Here is an 18,660-nt window from a genome sequence, read left to right on the forward strand (position 1 = left end):
GAAGGTCTTAAAACGGCAAGGCTATGATGCAGCCTGCGATATCTGGAGCTTAGGGATTCTGTTGTACACCATGTTAGCAGGGTAGGTGCAGAGTTCTCTTGGTGTCTGTACATTTTTATAGCACTTGTAAGTAAAAGATCAACAATATCATAAAAATGGAAACAGGTAGAACTTGAAAATCTTACTTGGGGCAGGGGAGAACATCCTTCAGATTCCCATGTCCCAATAGCCACTGGGCCAAACGGACTGGGAGATTTTGGGAAATGCTGTCCAAAAAGAATTATTTTTTTCAGGATTTGAAAACAAGGCACAAAATGGACGCTAATTTTTTTTTATGTTTAAAAAATGGGTTCAAAGATTGATTAGATTTATTGTTTTAATTCAACTACCATTTTTGATATTTCACCATACTGTGAATGCTTAAGGTAAGTGATTATGTATTTCAGAAATTAATTAAAAAATTAAAATGTAGCTACCTTATTTGTTTAACTTCAGCCATTAAATTCTAGTGCCCCAAAGTAAAAAAAAAAATCATTATGATGGCTCTTTGAAATAAAAGAGTTTGGAATTTCATCCCCAAGGGGAGGAGAAAAACCCCTATTCATGGATAAAGCTTATTAAGGGGATTGTGTCCAACCTGCTTGCCTTTTATTTTATTTTTAATTGTGCAAGGTTCTCCAAAGAATTTCCCCAGTAGCTAATGTTCTATCCAAATTCTTAGCCTATCATCAACCAGAATGTCCATCAAGAATTTACTTTGTAAAATATTTATTTCCAATAGGCAGCAGAGGAGATAAAGCTCAGATAGCAATATAAATGACTAAAACCAAAAGCGAGCATAGGAAGAATGAAAAGTGCTGTAGAAGTTCACTTAAATAAACTTAAAAGGGTATGTTTAAAAGCATGTGAGGTTTTTTTTTGGGGGGGGGGCTCCTCTCCCCAATTCTCCCCTTCAGATTAGTATGGACAAGCTGATTTCTAACCCAGCCCTGATCCCTTCTGTCACCCAAAGCATGGCCTCCACCTCCTTTTTTCCTTATCAGCTAGCAGGATCTTATAGTTGCAACAATTTCTCTGTATGGTGGACTAGGACTAAAAGAACATTGGCCTCTGGACTTGGAATTTTACCCAGTTCAAAATGTTCCCTGTTACACAGGTTTCAAGTTCCACGTGCCAGTGCTTTTTCAGTTCAGATTCCGATGCACTTCTGTTCCCTATTATTTAATACAAATGAAAACAACAATTGGGATTTTAGTACACATGATATTTAGTATGCATTAAATTTAAACTTAGATAAACAAGCTATTCCTTTGTCTTTAATACTGGGGCTTCTTTGACTTGCATCACAGTGTGCTACTCATCCTTTTGGCGGGCGGGGGGGTATGTGTCTTGTTAAGTAGTCAGGTCTTTCCTGTTTAAGGTTTTTCAGATGTTTTACTAAAATGCTAAACATTCTCCAGTTGTAAGAAAGTTGCATAAAATTAGGTATTTGTGAGAGAAGACCCCCAGTTTTTTTTCTAAAGGAAATTTTGGTATTATTAGCAGTTTAAAAGAGGTACTGTTCAGTTGTGTTCATGAAGATGAAGAGCAACATCCTACTATTCCTATTGTGGTTTTAATTAATCACATTAATAATTTTCAATAGTCACATCCTTATTTTCTTCAGTGTGTGTTGGTTTGAGTGAAAGCTTTATGGAACGAACTGTCCTGTTATGATCAAATAATTCTACAGCATACACAGTTCTTTTTAAAATATCACTTGTTGCTTAACAGGTTCACTCCCTTTGCAAATGGACCAGATGATACTCCAGAGGAGATTCTGGCAAGAATTGGCAGTGGAAAATATGCACTCACAGGAGGAAACTGGGATTCAATATCTGATGCTGCTAAAGTAAGTAGATAACATTACATCTTACATGATCCTTTCAGACACTTTTTAAGTTGCAAACATTTCTCTAAGGTCCAAGAAGTGTTATTTAATATTACATTATTCATCTTTAAATAATAGATAATCAACACCTTCCATGTTCTAGCTTTAATAGAATTCAAACTGTTAGCTTGAAGCATTGCAGTTAAAGTACCCAAGGGAATATGATAAGATGTGCATATTAGGGGGGAACATATGTCTAGATTATAATAATAGAAATGTATATTTATTGTGCATATTAATGCAGGAATAACATAGGAGGGAGTTTTGGATGTACATACGTCCACTAGACTAATGCACAAGTTTTTAGTGACAGCATTTTTAAACAAGATTATGTTTTAGTTCGATGGCTGGTACAACAGTGAGTAGCACATATTATACTTAATCCATGATTCTCACTGAAAATGGATTTAATATATTGTCTCCTTCTTATCTACAATGAATAAAATTTGTTGTTGCTGTATCACTTGGATTGCTGCCTAATTTATGAGGCCAAGTTGTGAACCAGCTAATGTGTCCTCATGTAAATTTTGAAAGAAAGGTTTTCAACCATACTTAGCACAGCACTAGGAAACTGTTGCCAAGATGCAAAGAGTCTCTCTTGTATGATAACATCCTAATCACTGTGGAATGATTACAAATCAGCAGCTCTGGTACAGAAAAAGTGTGCTAACAGGTCAGGACTTGCATGCAGGATTCCTATTGCAACCCAAGTCAGTTCACCAGGGAGCTTATCATATGATACTGTTATGCTGTAGTTGTACTGCATTAGTCCAATCTTTGCCTAGATCTAATTGCATGACATTAAGTTATGCAGACGGGCCTAAAGGAGTGACACAAGGCCACTCTGGTGCCAATCGCATTGGGACTGCGGTGACTGCATGGGACCATTCTCGATGCGGCCCGCCGCCAAGGTCCTCAACCAGGCTGCTGGCAGGAGCAGATTATATCTGCTCCTTTTTGGACAAGTTCTTTTTCATTGGCGTAGCCTTGGCTGAGATTCAGGCTGCGTTTGAGGTGTGCGTCATATAAATGTCACGTCCCCAGTATGGCCTGAAGCCACATCATTTTGCCCATCTGTTTTGAGCCCTAGTGGTTCTCCCAGTGCTTCACTGCCATTGAGTCATTTGGAATTTGATTATTTCCCCACTTGAAATAATCCATTAATGACTCCCTGTCCAACTGTAGTTTAGAAACCCCTATGGGTGTGAATGTCTTGTTATTCTTTGCTGCAACACTGGGAGCAGAGTGTGCTGAACTTGAGTGTGATTTCATTGCTTTTCCCTTGGTGATAAATAATAATAATAATAATAATAATAATAATAATAATAATAATAAATTTATTTTTATACCACCCTTCTTAAAACCAGGGCGGTGTACAGCATACCTAAAATACATGGCATATCATATACATCTACAATCACATATACCAGGGGTAGGCAACCTGCGGCCCGCAGGCCGGATGCGGCCCGGCAAGGCCTTGGGACCGGCCCCCGCCCGGTCCTGCCGCCGATTGCCGCCGGAGCCTTTGGCCTCTCGCATGAGGGCGTGGGGCCTTTGGCCTATCAGGAGGAGGCGGGCAAGGGGGGCAGGCAGTGGGCAAGGGGGGCAATTGTCTATAGAAGCCTCCAAAACATGCATTTATATTAACATTTTTTTAAAAATCAGCAATTTTTTTGCATGTCCTCCATTTTTTTAGAAAAAAGTGTCCTCCGTTTGAAAATTTTGTCCTATATTTGTCCCAGTTTATTTATTTAATTAATTTTTTTTTAATTATTTAATTATTGGCTTCGGCCCCCCCAGTTGTCTGAGGGACAGCAATCCGGCCCCCAGCTCAAAAAGCTTGCCTACCCCTGATATATACCATATAACTAAAACACAGTCCATTAAAACATTCTAGCCAGCTGCCACTGCTGACGTAGGGGGGGGGAGAAAGGTTAATCGGGGCTTGCATCAGGGAATGCTTGCTTAAATAAAAAGGTCTTCAGCCCCTTTCTAAACTGGGCCAGGGAGATGGCCGAGCGGAGCTCAATGGGCAGAGAATTTCAGAGGGTAGGGGCCGAGATGGAAAAAGTCCTCTTAGAGGTAGAGGTTAGTCTGGCCCCTGGAACCCTCAATAACTGCTGCCCTGATGTTCTGAGAGTGCGGGGCGGATTGTATGGGGAGAGGCGGTCCTCCAGATATCCTGGGCCCAAGCCATTTAGGGCTTTATAGGTAATAACCAACACCTTGTATTGCGCCCGGAAGCGAATAGGCAGCCAGTGCAGATCTTTAAGCACTGGTGTTATATGGCTGGCTCTGGATATGCCAGTAACCAGTCTGGCTGCCATATTCTGTACTATTTGTAGCTTCCGGGTATGGTACAAGGGTTGCCCCATGTAGAGCGCACTGCAGAAATCCAAGCGAGAGGTTACCAGAGCATGTACTACCGTTTCAAGGTCCCTCTGGCCCAGGTAGGGACGCAGCTGGCGTATCAGCCGAAGCTGATAACAGGTGCTCCTGACCGTCGCATCCACCTGTGATGTAAGGTGGAGCGACGAGTCAAGGAGCACCCCCAGACTGCGTACCGAGTCCTTCACAGGAAGCGTGATCCCATTCAGGACAGGTGGAACCACCGCCATCCCCGGGCCAGGAGAACCTATCACGAGCACCTCCGTTTTCTCTGGATTCAGACTGAGTCGGTTTTCCCTCATCCAGCCCATTACCGACTCCAGACAGGCCACGAGAGGAGAGATGCCATCCCCAGTCACTGCATCAGTCGGAGACATAGAGAAGACTATTTGGGTGTCATCAGCGTACTGATAACCCCATACCCCATGTCTCCGGATGATCTCTCCCAGCGGTTTCATGTAAATGTTGAAAAGCATGGGAGACAGAATGGCTCCTTGAGGGACCCCAGATGTAAGGGCCCTCTTATCGGAGCACACGTCTCCCAGCTGCACCATCTGGAACCTCCCAGAGAGGTAGGATCGGAACCACTGGAGCGCAGTGCCACTGATTCCCACCTCTGCCAGGCGCTCCAGAAGGATACCATAGTCTATGGTATCGAAAGCCGCTGAGATGTTCAAGAGCACCAACAGGGACACGCTTCCCCTGTCAATGCCCAGACGGAGATCATCGACCAAGGCGACCATGGCCGTCTCAACCCCGTAGCCCGCCCGGAAGCCAGTTTGAAATGGGTCCAGATAATCCGTTTCGTCCAAGATCGATTGAAGCTGGATTGCAACCGCCCTCTCGATCACCTTCCCCAAAAATGGCAGTAGCGAGACTGGCCGGTAATTATTATGCATCAGGGGGTCGAGGGAGGGCTTTTTAAGCAGCGGTTTTACAATGGCCAATTTTAAGCTGATTCCCTTGATATTTCCGGCAGAGACGTCTCAAGACTATTTCCAGTGGTTGGACTGGGAAGACAACAGGATTCCCATTCATTCTCCATTCTTCTGTATGATTTTTACATTTTGCTGCATTTTTTTAAATAAAGGGGAGGAGCACAGTAACACAATTCTGATGTAATCCTATTAGTGCACAGAGAAACCACAGGGTTGAAGAAGAGATTAAAGAGTAATTAAAAAGGGAAAAATTTATAAAAGTTTTAAAGGAAAATATACAAAAGCAGACCTAGACAAGTGATGTTTCATAAGGAAAAAGCATAGAAAGAAGTTAGAAGTGGCATAATGTGTGTTCCTGATCTGTGTAGAGAGTTAGAGTGGTGCCATAATAGCATCATTATGTAATTTCACCATTGCATAATTGCACAATTATGGCTTCTCTCTTTTAAAAAAACAATCATGGAAGTGCAGGTGAAGCAACCAGGGTGATGGGAAATTTTGCTCTGATGCCTCCATTTGCGGGGAGCCTCTTGCAGGCCAGTTACTTGTATTTTGTGCTCAAATGGAGTCTTGTGATGGCATTGTGAGCCTTCATCCAAGATTTGGCATGATTATTGTTCCAAATCCCACTGAGAGGTCTTGCAGGACCATAGGTCTCACAAGACAGGAGATGGAGCAGGGTGATGGAAGGTGATACTGTCGTGTTTCAACAGATATTGTTGAGAAAGCAAACACTGGAGCCAACACCAGTGAAGTGGGAATAGGATTATGGTACAAAAGAGTGCACCCTCTCTTTTGCACCATCAAAAGTGTATCCCACTGACTTTCTGAGTACAGAAGTGGTTTTCGGATGGACTGGTGTGATAATCACCTAATTCTCTCCCTCCACTTCCTTAAAGTCATACAGTGAAGTTTAATAACATTTTACATTTCACTGTAAACTGATATTGTCCAGTCAATAGAACAGAATTTTATCCACAGAAGACTTTTTAAAATTACATTTTTAATCCTCTCTGAAAATCCTTTATAACAGGATATTGTGTCAAAGATGCTTCATGTAGACCCCCATCAGCGCTTAACAGCAGCCCAGGTTTTAAGGCACCCGTGGATAATAAACAGGGAATATCTGTCCCAAAATCAGCTCATCAGACAGGATGTACACCTGGTAAAGGTAAGTGGCTACATTGCCTTATGGTATGCAGAAAAGTTGGCTGATGACTTTATGTAATTCTAATGCAGGAATGGGAAAAGTGTGGCTCATACACCACATGAAGCATCTGAGCTCCACTTTGTGGCCCCTGAAGCCCCCTGGTAAACCCAAAAGTACTCCGAAACTTATATGGTTAAAAAAAAAGCTGGTTTTCAGGCTATTTTTGCCCCCAAATTAACAAACAACCACAATGCAGTGGTTCACTTTCATTAACACCCAGATCACACCCCATTCCTTCTCCCACAAACACCAAAATAGGCCAAAATGGCAGCCAGAGGTTATGCAATGTAATGTCCAGAACACATGGATTTGATCCAATGGGGTTGGTGCAAGGTAAAAACCTGGCTCTTGCCTCCTCTGAATTGCCAACCCCTGCTTTAAAATAATTAAATTAGTTTTTCCTACATCATCTGCCAGTTAGTATAATGAATTGGTAAGGGAAAGAAGAGCGAGAGAGATTTACACCAGTAGCCATATACATGATCCTCCACAGCGTGACAAATATCTAATAGCCTCAGAAGGATCCCTAACCCAGAGGAGCTGTATACCTTAGTGAATATAGGTGACTACCTTATGGAGTCCTTTGGCTGAGGAAAGAGTCCACAGGAAAAGCTCTTAGCCCAGTCCTGTCTAAATACAGGTGCTTCCTTTTCTTTAAATGGGGTGGGGGTGCAAGGAAATGAGGAAGAGGAAAAGGAGTTGCTCTTAACTGCTTCCTGGTTTTACCTTTGTTTTTCAGGGTGCAATGGCAGCCACATACTTTGCTTTAAATCGAACACCTCAGGCACCAAGACTGGAACCTGTATTGTCCTCCAACCTGGCCCAGCGTCGGGGGATGAAAAGACTGACCTCAACGAGGTTGTAGTGGTCCTAAAATGCCTAGCATGAGAAAGGAAGACAAACACTGTATGTCAATCAGGGAGGCTGACATATATTGCTAATTTTGCAGGGCGCTGGACTATTGGCACATAAATTGTTGGAATTAGCAGAATTTCATCATAAAGCAAAGTTATTCTTTGCTTTCAGATTCTTCTTTTTTTACATTATCGCCAAGATCCTGAGTTAGCAATTACTCAAAAATGTGCCAATTTTTCAATTGCTGTATTGCTTCTTATTTAAGTATAAATGGCTGAAATCCTGTTTTGTCCCTTCCTCCTTTTCTCCAAATGCTATTTTTGGAATCTTTTAGATGCTCTGTAAGATGACTTTTTGTAAGCACTTTTCAACAGAGAAACATGTAGTTTTGATTTTAGAGGTCAATGCTACCAGCATTTGTGTCATGGTGAATTGTCATAACTTGATCTAGCTACCCATCCAAAGGTGCAGTGAGGTTCATCTCAAGAAAGCTAAAGGAGAATAGAATTGTGACACCATGAATCTAATGGCCTGTTGAAAGAGATGCTTTATGTGAAGGGAATGAGCAGTTGGTGGGGTATCTGTTTATTTCTTCAAAAAGTCCTTTCTATGTGTTAGTTCCCTATAGAAACAAATGCATGGAGGTCAGAGTGGGGCACCTGCTGATCCACATAGTCAAGGGGCCCCCATGTAAATATAATAAATGCACAATCTATATTAGCCCAGATAAACTGTGGAAACATATCGCACATAGAGGAACCTGTGTTAGTTCAGGTGTTCATGTATTGGTGCTGTGGAAATAGAGCCTTGGAGTATGTGGAAGTTGGGGATAAGCACAGCTGGTATTACTCTCTACTCTTCGCATTCATATCTACATGCACAAACACAAGACAGCAAGTTCTAAGGACTGTATGTTAAGCTACACACTTTCCTGCTGCTTTCATTTGAAGATGATGATCTTTGATTTGCCTCTTCAGTTTTAAAATAGTGGCTCATAATGCCAGACTAATGTCTACAGGAAGAAATCATAGGGGCTCAACAGACCGCCCCAAAAGGGTGGCCTGTAGCTGCCCGTTTTTATGCTGCAAGGAGGCTGCACCAACCAAACAGCGCGGCCTCCGTCAGGACTAAAAAGAACCCGCTGAAAGCAAGTTATTTTTAGTCCACACGCTAGGCCCCATTGTTGGACACTGTGCCACGCATGCGTCATCGTGACAGCATGTGGATGGGGCCGAGCCATGATAGTGCCAGCTGTGCGCAGTAGGGTTTCCATCATGGGCTCCTTCTGTAAAAAGAAGGTGCCACCAAAGCTGCACCCAGGACACTCCGCACACCTGAGCCATAAAATTGGCCGTAGACCACCGCTTTCAGTACTGGGCCAAAGTCTCTGGGTGCTTCCAGATGAGACTTTTAATGTGCAGTCATTAAGTACCTCATCTTACAAGCAAAAAAGACAGAATAGCTTCCTACTGTCCTTTTTGAGTATTAGAGGTAGGAGCTCACCAGCTGGAAGCACACTGACCAGTAGTAGAGAAGTTGTCAATGGAGAAACTTTAAGAAGTCTACGGTATTTCACACTATCACAGAAAATTATTATGTTGGACAAACAATCCATTCCTATGCGTGTCTAATCAGAAGTTAAGTACCACTGAATTCAATGGGATTTAATCCCATCTTTCTGTGGCTATATAGGATTGCATTCTAAACATTTTTCATTACTATTGTGGCCTTTGTAGAGCACAATCTAGGTGACAAAAATAGATATCTTTCCACCTCCAACTGATACCACAGCCATGTTTTATGTCTGATAATTAACTAGATTGCATCCATTGGCCACAATACAGATTTAGGCAGGTCAGCAAGGCTATGCTACAAATGTCTGCGTCTCAAAAGTAAATTCCCCTGCAGTTCCACTTAGACTGCAATCTAAATGTGTTGAAATCAGTGTTTCAGAGATGTACTATCACCATTATTTTAAGCACTTTACTTGATTTTCATACTTGATGTTGTCAGTTTCCAGAGCTATGCAGGAGAAGCCAGTGTGCTACATTCTTTTACTGCTTGTGAGGTGGGTAGGGGGTGAAGTCAGAATATTATTGTATCCTACTGTTGTGATCCTACAGTTTGGGAGATCCCTGTTAACTGAGTCTGCATATACAAGGGAGCAGAAGGTTACATTAACTACTGTAATGTGCTTCTGGAGATTGGTTTTCATGTCCAACAAGCTGTTATGTAACATATTTTATTTTGTCCTTAATTTAAAAGTTATATTTAATATTTCAATTTATGTGCTGTGCACATAGGACTGCAGTAGAGCATTTGCTCTTCAAGCTTGACTTCTGGAATAACATAATGCTGTGAAACTCCATAAAATGAAAAAGTTGTCTGAAGTACAGCAGGAGATAATGTGTATATTAGAAATCTTGAAAAAGTCCACCTGTTTTTATGTTGTGTATCTAAAGATAGTTACTTTCACATTGGTTAAGTGCCCTGGATATACTCTACAAAAGATATGGTGTTTTCATCATATAGGTCTGCTTTACCAGAAGCCTATTACTCAGGTCCATAAATGACCGTGCAGAAAATGCCCATGTCCTTCCATGGTTACTGCAGGAGATGTCACATTACACTGGTCAAGTCTGTGGTCAAATCTTTACTAAGAATGGCAGCTGGAGTACAATGCTTTTAGGTGATGAGCCATGGAAATAATTGAAATAGCATGTCCCTCTTTCACAGAATTAGGGTTCAGGTGTTACATTACTCCAGCAGGGTATATTATATGTCACATATTAAATTTATAATCAAGTCTTAATCCTAGTCCAGTTTCATGTAGATAAAAATTGTATCTGATACACAGTTTTGGTCATTTCCCAATCTTATATTTAACATATTTCTGATACCCAAGTATATAAAATATATAAAATGAACATTATATAGATCTGCTGTTTAGTTACACAACATCATGGGGCTTCTACATATTTAGAATGACTGAATCCTCAAGTTCTTGGGTGCCGAAACACAGTAGAACAGATTTATCTAGTGGTATTCAGCTCTCACAAAGCTTCTACCACATGTTGAAATGTCACATTCATCTGTTTGCAAGTTTCAGGTCCAATATTTGGAATCTTCTGGCAGGAGCTGTTTGTTACACAAGGATTTTTACATCCATTATAAACTTAATACATCTAGTGTCATTTACACTGGTAGTGGTGATTGTTCCACTAACTTGGCTTGCAAGATGTATGCAGAGCAGTTGCCATCTTTGTACATTTTCTATTGTGATGGCTCCTAGTTGTAGGTTCCTAACTTTACATGTCTTTGAGGTACAAGACGTAACAAGTGTATAAACGTGTCGGTTTTGTCTTTGAGTAATGTTGTTTGCTACTTTCAAAGTATGGTGACACAGCAAATTCAGGGATGCTGGCTTTTTCTGATGAGGGGGAAAACAGTGGCTCTTGTATATATGCTGCACAGAATTTTAAAATTGCTCAGTTTTGGAAAAATTACTGGCCCAAATTTTAAAAAAAAAGATTAGTTGTGTTTCAGGACATGTGGAGCCATTAATAAATTGCCTTTCATGGATTTAAATAGAACCTGGCAACCTACCCCTTCTGGATGGTAGTCACATCCTAATCTTACTTGAAATAAAATATGGATAGTCTTATAGTCTAAGATCCTCAAGATACTCAACTTGCTTCTGCTGTATTCCTATCTTATGGAAGGATGACACACAAACAGCATTTCAAATGGAACAGGGGGATGGCATGATGAATTTATTCAGATGAGTTCACTCCAGAAGACATTAGACATTCCATTCAAGTTCATTCAAGTATTATGCCACAATATCAAGACTATATACCAACAGATTAAAATTATTCTGTTAATGACTAGAGAACAATGATTAACAACTCTTGATTAGCATGTCTTTGAGCAAAAAATAATATAAAAATACATTTTTCACATTGTCCAGATCATTTTTAAATTTAAACAGATCAAAAGCTGAGAAGCATCTTTCTTAACAATCCTATTTCTTATTTACATAACTACTGACTATCATCAAGCAATTGATTCAGTGGGTCTGTTTTAGTCAGAACTCGATTTAAGCATTCACGTTTTATGAAACTATTATTTGGAATGTTTGCATATTTAGAATGAAGATGGAACTTTAAAAAATATGTATCAGAAAAGGGTTAGGCTTGTTTTAGGTAGCAACCCTAAAAAAAGTTATGTAATATATGTTGGGTTCTCTAAATCCAATGTAATTATGTCAGGTTTTATGGGAGCCCTGCTTCATGATTTCTGCAGTAAGGCAAGGTAGAGGAATGGTTGATGAAACTACTCTTTAAAAGGGTTGGGTCTATGGTTGCATGGCAGTATACAGCACCGGACTTCCACTGGCAGAATAGTGGAATTGGGACAGGGGCAGTCTCCCTTACCTGCAAGAGCTTCCCAACCTCCCCAAAAGTGCATCAAAGGGCCGCGAAACTCTCCTGAGCCAGGGTTGCAGTGAAGAGCAAAGTGGTTTTAACACCAGCTTGGCAATGAATGTAGACCAACACTGAAGAAGTTAGGACCTTTTCAGATGTGTCTGTGATCTGCATGGGTTGAGCAACCTCTGTGGTCCTGAGGGCCAGTTTTCAGGTTGGGCAAGTACTAAGAGGCCACCAGCTCAAGAGGACAGCCTAAGGAGTAAAGAGCTATGTTTATCTGACTTTTTGAATGGGGAAAAATGCATCCAGTTGATAAAATTAAACTTTTCCATTTTAATGTTCATATATAAATACCATTATTAACAAATGAAATCCACCAGTCATACTTATTATTAAAATTATATTTGTATTTAAATTGATGATAAATGTGCTTAAATTAACTTTAATTAATATGATATATACCTCAAAAATTACAGAAAATTGTTGATACACACCGATTATTAAAAGCTTTCTCTTCCTGTTGACTATAGTGCATTTTGCAATTTGCTGGAGAATTTTGGTGGCTAACCACAATGTCAATTCAAAAAATAAAATTCTGGGAGCATTAAAAAGGTCTTGTTGCTACTTCCCCTCTACTGACATATTGAGAAAGTACTCTGTTTGAAAAGGGACATCCTTATCTTCATTATATGTTTGAGTTCTTAAAATGGCAAGTAAATGGCAAGTGAGCGTTTAACTTCCAGGTTTTAGTGTCAGATCATTCAGAAATGGAGATTCCTTTGTCTTTGGTGAGTATACAAGTTCTAGATAAAAGGTCCTCATCATAGTCCTGCTGTAAGCACCGCCTGAGGTCAACCTCATTGATTTCAGGAGAGCAGGATGACCCCTCATACTTTTAGGCTTACACAGGTATATTTATGTTCAAATTGCAGTGCCTAACCTTTTTGTGCAGCAGTGACATTCATGCCTGAGTAGGGAAAACATATTCTATAAAGCGCACATTTAGCATACATGTTTTAGCATGAAGTAAGAGCTCGTGTATCTCTGTATACTGGTGTCAGGAAAGCTTCCAGATAATGACTCCTGGTGCTATCAGTCAAAAGGCATGTGGTCTTTTTTTCCTTAACATTGTGTGTGTGTATGTATGTATGTGTACAGTGAAAGAAGTTGGAATATGTAATGAGAAAACATGGAAGAGCAACAAATGGGTGACGATGCTTTATGAATCACCCCTGAACACCTCTGTGAATGAGTTGTGTGGTACCATTCCTGCTCAAGCCTCACCTCTCTGGATGCAATTCCATCCACAGTGATTTCCCATACATCCCAACCCCATATGCCCTTCAGTTACACAGTTATGCAACTGTGCTACTATGGAAGGAAGACAGAGACTTTTCTTCCTCACTTTTTTCCTTTGCTTATTTGTTAGCTATTGAAGGAGGCATAAAATCAGAAAATGAATGCTATTCAAAGTTTTTACCAGTATAAGTCACTTAAATTCAAATATCTTGGACCCACAACTCAAGTCGAAAATGCAACTAAAGTGTTTTACAAAAACTTCAAAATAGTTGACTGCAAGGGAAAATGTGGACATTGATAGGCAATCAATTCCAAATTAATTAAACTACAGCCAGTCTTTATTTTGTTTAATCTAGAGGAGTGGTGAAACCCTTATGGATCTCAAATTCCCTTTTTCACCTCATGAAGACAATCTATATAAAAATTCTAAGTAAAAGTTATATCCTATGAAGGTGGAACAGAACACAATTTGGAAACATTACTTCAGACTACACCTACTATGATTTCTGGGGAACTCTGGGAATTATTGTCCATATTCTGTAGCCAGAACTGGAGCATTGTTGCTTGCCGCTCAAACTGCTAGGACTCACGACCAGTACTCTGGCCCTCTAAGGAGAGCAGCTCCTTAGCAGTCTTTAGTCAATATGTATTTATCTTGCAAAACACTCATCCGTCTGGCCTTGGTTAAGAGATAGAGAATGGTGGCAAGGTGTTGGAAACAGGGCTGTGTATACTTCCTTGAATCCCCTAAATGTGCCACATAGGGTGCAGTCCCATTACTAGCACTACAGCAAAATTTAGCTGCTAGTTCAGACAGCTTTTATGGGTGATATGGTGCCACCTTCTTCCCCTCAGGCAATGAAAATCCTCTAGGCCAGTGGTTCCCAACATTCCTAATGCTGCAATCCTTTAATACAGTTCCTCATGTTGTGGTGACCCAAACCCATGAAATTATTTTTGTTGCTACTTCATAACTGTAATTAAATAGGTGTTTTCCAATGGCCTTAGGCGACCCCCATGAAAGGGTCATTCGACCCCCAAAGGGATCCCGAACCACAGGTTGGGAACCACTGCTCTAGGCTGTCCCTATTCATCTGGTATAATAAAATTAATACTTCTACTTCAGGCAGAAAGTATTACAGCCCTACTTGTTCATTAGAAACAGTAATAGTCCAACTTAGCACAATTTCATGGGATCATTGTTATTGGTGTAGGCCAAATATTTTCTGTATTTATTTCCCCTTTTGAATCTAGTGGATGGCTGTCATTCATGTACTCCTCCTTGTTCTTATTCGATTTTCCCTCTTTAACAATTTCTCTCATTCATTAGTTTGGATGTTTGCACTCAGTTATAGTACAGTACTTTCAAAACAGAGGCGGGGTACAGACCGCCGCTTTGCGGCGGTCTGCCGCCGCCACCAGTAGGTCCGCGGGGGAGCCGGAGCCTTCAGACGGCATGGCTCCCGCGCGGACCGAAAAAGAAGCTCCAAAATGGAGCTTCTTTTTGAGTCGCGTTTGTGACGTAGCGAGGCGCCAGGGGCGCACTTGCTACGTCATAAAGGCTGCGAAACGTACGGATGCTCAGCATCCGATACGTAAAGATGGCGGCGCCCGTATGAACAGGGCGCCGCCATCTTGTACGTATTCAATACGTACTAGGTTTAGGGGGGTGTGGAAGCACCACCCCTTCCTAACCCTAGTACGTATTGTATACGTACTATTTGGCGGTCTGTAACCCGCCATAGACAACAACTTCTCCCTTTAGGAACTAAAGGGATCTACAGTTGCAATCTCAAGATGTTCTCTTTTGCTTAATGTGAAAGAAATTACATGGGAAGATTGGTGCTCTGTTCCCAGGCACAGAATCACAACTTTAATTCATATTTAGTTGTACAAAAGTAACCTGAGTTACTGCAGAATGTACTAATTTGTAGATTCTAGATGAGTTGTAGTTTCAGACTTGCACATTTATGTATTTACCCATTTTAAAACGACCTATGGGATGCCTTAAAGACTAAAACCATCAAATGGGTTCAAAATCTGATCTGCAGGAAACAATGGAACACTTTGGGGTATAAAGTTTGTGTTAAGTTTTCAAACATACAGTTATTAGTATTTCTAGACTATGGTGCAGTGGTTTATTTTTAAAATTCCACATCCATGTTTGTGAACTGTTTGAAATGTCCATGCTTCAAGGTTTCATGTTTGAAAGGGGCTGCCATTGTATATTATATATGTACCAGAATAATTTTTTTAAGAAGTAAACTTGATTTTATGAAGTGTTATATTTTTATAGCACATCGTTTGGGACTTTGTACCTTGTAAAACACAATTGTCTCTAGGGAAGCTTCTTTATCCTATTTTCTGTGCACTGTGTCTGTTATTGCTACTGCTGCTACAGCTGCTGGCCTCAGCTGCTGGGTGAATGGTGTTGTGAAACTGTCTGAATTGATCTTCAGAGTTCCATGTGTTTATGTGAAAGGATGATGCCAGGGGAAAAAGTGTCCATGGGTTCAATAGGGCAAAGGTTTACTGTGACAGGCTCCTGGAAAGGAACCTCGGTATTGGCCTTCATCTGTACTTCTTTATTTATACAGAAATAAAAAAAAATTATCAAATCTATCAAGTGTGATACCTTTACTGGCCAGCCAAAATGCACGAAATACATCATGAAAGCTTTTGAAGCTCCACTGGCTTCTTCATTGGGCAAAAGATGTTTACAAATCATACAAGAGAAGCAAAGTGGTAATGTCAGAGTCACAGGCCTACATTTTTGTCTAAGATGCTGCATCTGTTGTAGTTCAGCTGGTTTGTAGTTTTAGTTGGTAGTTCAGAGGCCATATAGGGGCAGAGGGCAGGAAAATTTAAACTCCATTAGTGTTAGTAAGGTCACTTCGCTTGGGATCCAGGTTGTCTCTGTCCTTTGTGAAGCCACAGACACAAATACTGTAGCCTAATCGTGGGAACTTCAGTGGGTCCTGAGACCAGTTTAAATCGTTTGCATCTAATAAAAATTTTAAAAGCCTGGAAGTAACAAAAAAGTGCACTTCTAGTTTTGAAAAATGAAATTTGCTTTTGTGTTAAAACAGTGTCAGGGAGCAGCAACCGATTAGGTGAATGACCTTGTTTTGGAGAATCACTTTATCATTTTTTTTTTTTGTCTGTAAATGAAGAGTTGAGAACTGCAAGCTGCCAAAACTGCCTTGGGGCTGAATGTTGCCACATGGCTGTCCTTTGTCCACCCTAATCTAGAAAATATCCACACAGTCAGTGTGAATGAAAATGCTTATCCAGGTAGCATTGTACATGACAGATAATGTGCCTTAATATGCATCTCCATCTAGGGCCATTACTAATGCGCAAGCCACATGACTAAAGTTAAATTCAAAATGGGGAATCTGCAGCCTTTATTGAACAGAGTTCTAGTTGGCAGCTCTGGAAAGTTTTGCATGGAACACAAGTTCATCTGTGTGATTGTCTTTGTGACTCACCCATATGGGTTGTTCTCCAACTGAGTAGAGCAGTTTGGAACGTTGACAGTTTGGGTGCGAGCCCCACAAACCCAATACACATGACCAAGTGAGGCTCCCACATAGTGTCTCTGTTCCATTTTGTCCACTACAACAGCAGCCTCCATGAGACACATATAATCACGAAGGTAAGAGCTGCTAGAATAAATACTCATACAAAAACAAAAAAAAAATTACTGCTTAACACAAAACCTTACCAATCAAAAGACCTATAGAATGAAAAGGCAGGCAGCCAAAGTTCTAAATACTGTTGTTTGTCCTCATTGGAACAGACCCATTAATTTAGTGGGATTTACCTATATAAATCATACGACTGGCTGAAACAGTGACACCTTTATTTTCTGATGGTTCAATGTACACAAACTTTGTTTCATGCACAAATTATTTAAAATATATATAAAATTACCTGCAGGTAATGTGTATAAGGTGTGCACAAGAGATAAATAAATGCCATGTTTAGACTTGAGTCCCATCTCCAAGATATCACACTATGTGCAGCGATACATTCCAACATCCAAAAAAATCTGAAATCCAAAACACTTCTGGTCCCAAGCATTTCAGATAAGGGAAACTCAACCTGTACAGGTATATCTTGGTTTATAAAGGAGATGTATTCCTGGGTTTCACATCTTTAACATAAATTTTGGTACCAGAAGCAGAAAGAATAGGAATAGGTTCCTCCATCACAGAATAAAAGAACAGATGAACTATTAAAAACTAGCATTATGTACAGTACATATATGAAATGAAACAACCAGGACAGGTAAGACTTGTATAAGTAAACAAAAATATTTTGAACCTTTTAAAGCACTTTAAAGCTTCTTCCAAGATGCATCCTAGGGTAATTTTTTTTCTTTCTTTCTTTGAACAGCCTCCCCTTTTCTGTTAATTTCCATTTTAGTAGCAGAACCTACTACTTGTTCAACATGCCAGGGGAGCCGATGAGACAGGCTAATCTGTTTTCTTCTCTTTTTGTTTTGCTCTTTACACATGATCAGTAAGTAAATCTGGAGGCAGCTGTTTACCTTGCCTGTTGTATGTTAAGCACACACCACTCCAGTAGGATCACCAAGAATAGAATGCTATTCTCCTCCAGTTAGAACATTGTTGCATTGTTTAGTGCAAACATGCTGCTGCAACCCAAGACTGAAAGTTTTTCTCAAGCTGTCTTTCAGCATCTTTCCAATGCCAATGCTGCAAACAACAACAAACAAGCTTACACCTAGAAAAAGGGCAAAAAAGTGGGGGCTGGGTTTGGCTGCTGTAAAAAGATTTTGTAAAAAAGGGAGCTTCTTTGTCAGAGGTTTTGTTAACTGAGTTATGCCTGTACTCAGAACCAGCAAGATGCTACCCAAAAAGTGTTTATCTAAAAAAATCAAGCAAACTCACGATCCAAAATATTGGAGCCAAACAGTAATGCAATTACCCATAAAAAAGCAGAGCTGTAGTGATTTAATAAACAGTCTAGTTGCCTGGAAGTCCTTATATACAAACAGAGTGACCAATAATCAAAAATACTGAGACACTATGATATAGTCAGATACACTATGAATCAAGTAATCTTCATCATCACCCCAAGATCCAGTATATCACCAGATATCCTAGCTGGGGATCAAAACTCATTGGCTGAGTTTCATTAAACATGCTAGCAAAGCACAAGTCCCCTCCAATGTGCGGTACCTATGCCACCATGTGAAGAGAGGCATGGAGATTTCTTCCTCTTTCCCATTTCTTCCCTGATATATGTCAGCACCTGGGAAGGGAGATTGAGGGTACAGTTCTATCTTTTTGGCTACCAATCTGCTGGGTGGGTATGTCCTGGCATGTTTCAGCTGCCCTTGCACACTGCCCTAGCATATGTTTGCGCCTTCTCATTCAGGCCGTCAGAACTGCCTGGGATACCCCAAAAACTGAGCAGTGAGGATGAGGATGGATCTGTGTCAGCAAGCATTCCAGGGATGAGACACAATCAATGTATAAGGAAGCACAAAATATATCCTCCCACAGCATCCACCTCCCATACATACACAGGCATAAACAGGAGTTGCACTTAAGTATGTCACCAACAGGATTCTAGCTG

The 18,660-nt window shown here is 40.5% G+C and overlaps 1 protein-coding gene across 4 annotated transcripts in view; it reads left to right on the plus strand.

Annotated features, from left to right (window-relative positions):
* Positions 1–14,044, plus strand: part of RPS6KA2 (ribosomal protein S6 kinase A2) — a 272,415-nt gene extending 258,371 nt beyond the window's left edge. For all 4 annotated transcript variants that reach the window (XM_042480351.1, XM_042480370.1, XM_042480360.1 and 1 more), the window contains 4 exons: positions 5–81; positions 1,774–1,891; positions 6,290–6,427; positions 7,206–14,044. In XM_042480351.1, the coding sequence (XP_042336285.1) occupies positions 5–81; positions 1,774–1,891; positions 6,290–6,427; positions 7,206–7,331 (459 nt within the window). In that variant the 3' untranslated portion in view covers positions 7,332–14,044. The remainder of the gene's footprint in view (positions 1–4; positions 82–1,773; positions 1,892–6,289; positions 6,428–7,205) is intronic.
* Positions 14,045–18,660: the final 4,616 nt, after the last annotated feature.

The sequence above is a fragment of the Sceloporus undulatus genome, chromosome 1, assembly GCF_019175285.1.
Source record: "Sceloporus undulatus isolate JIND9_A2432 ecotype Alabama chromosome 1, SceUnd_v1.1, whole genome shotgun sequence".
NCBI lineage: Eukaryota > Metazoa > Chordata > Lepidosauria > Squamata > Phrynosomatidae > Sceloporus > Sceloporus undulatus.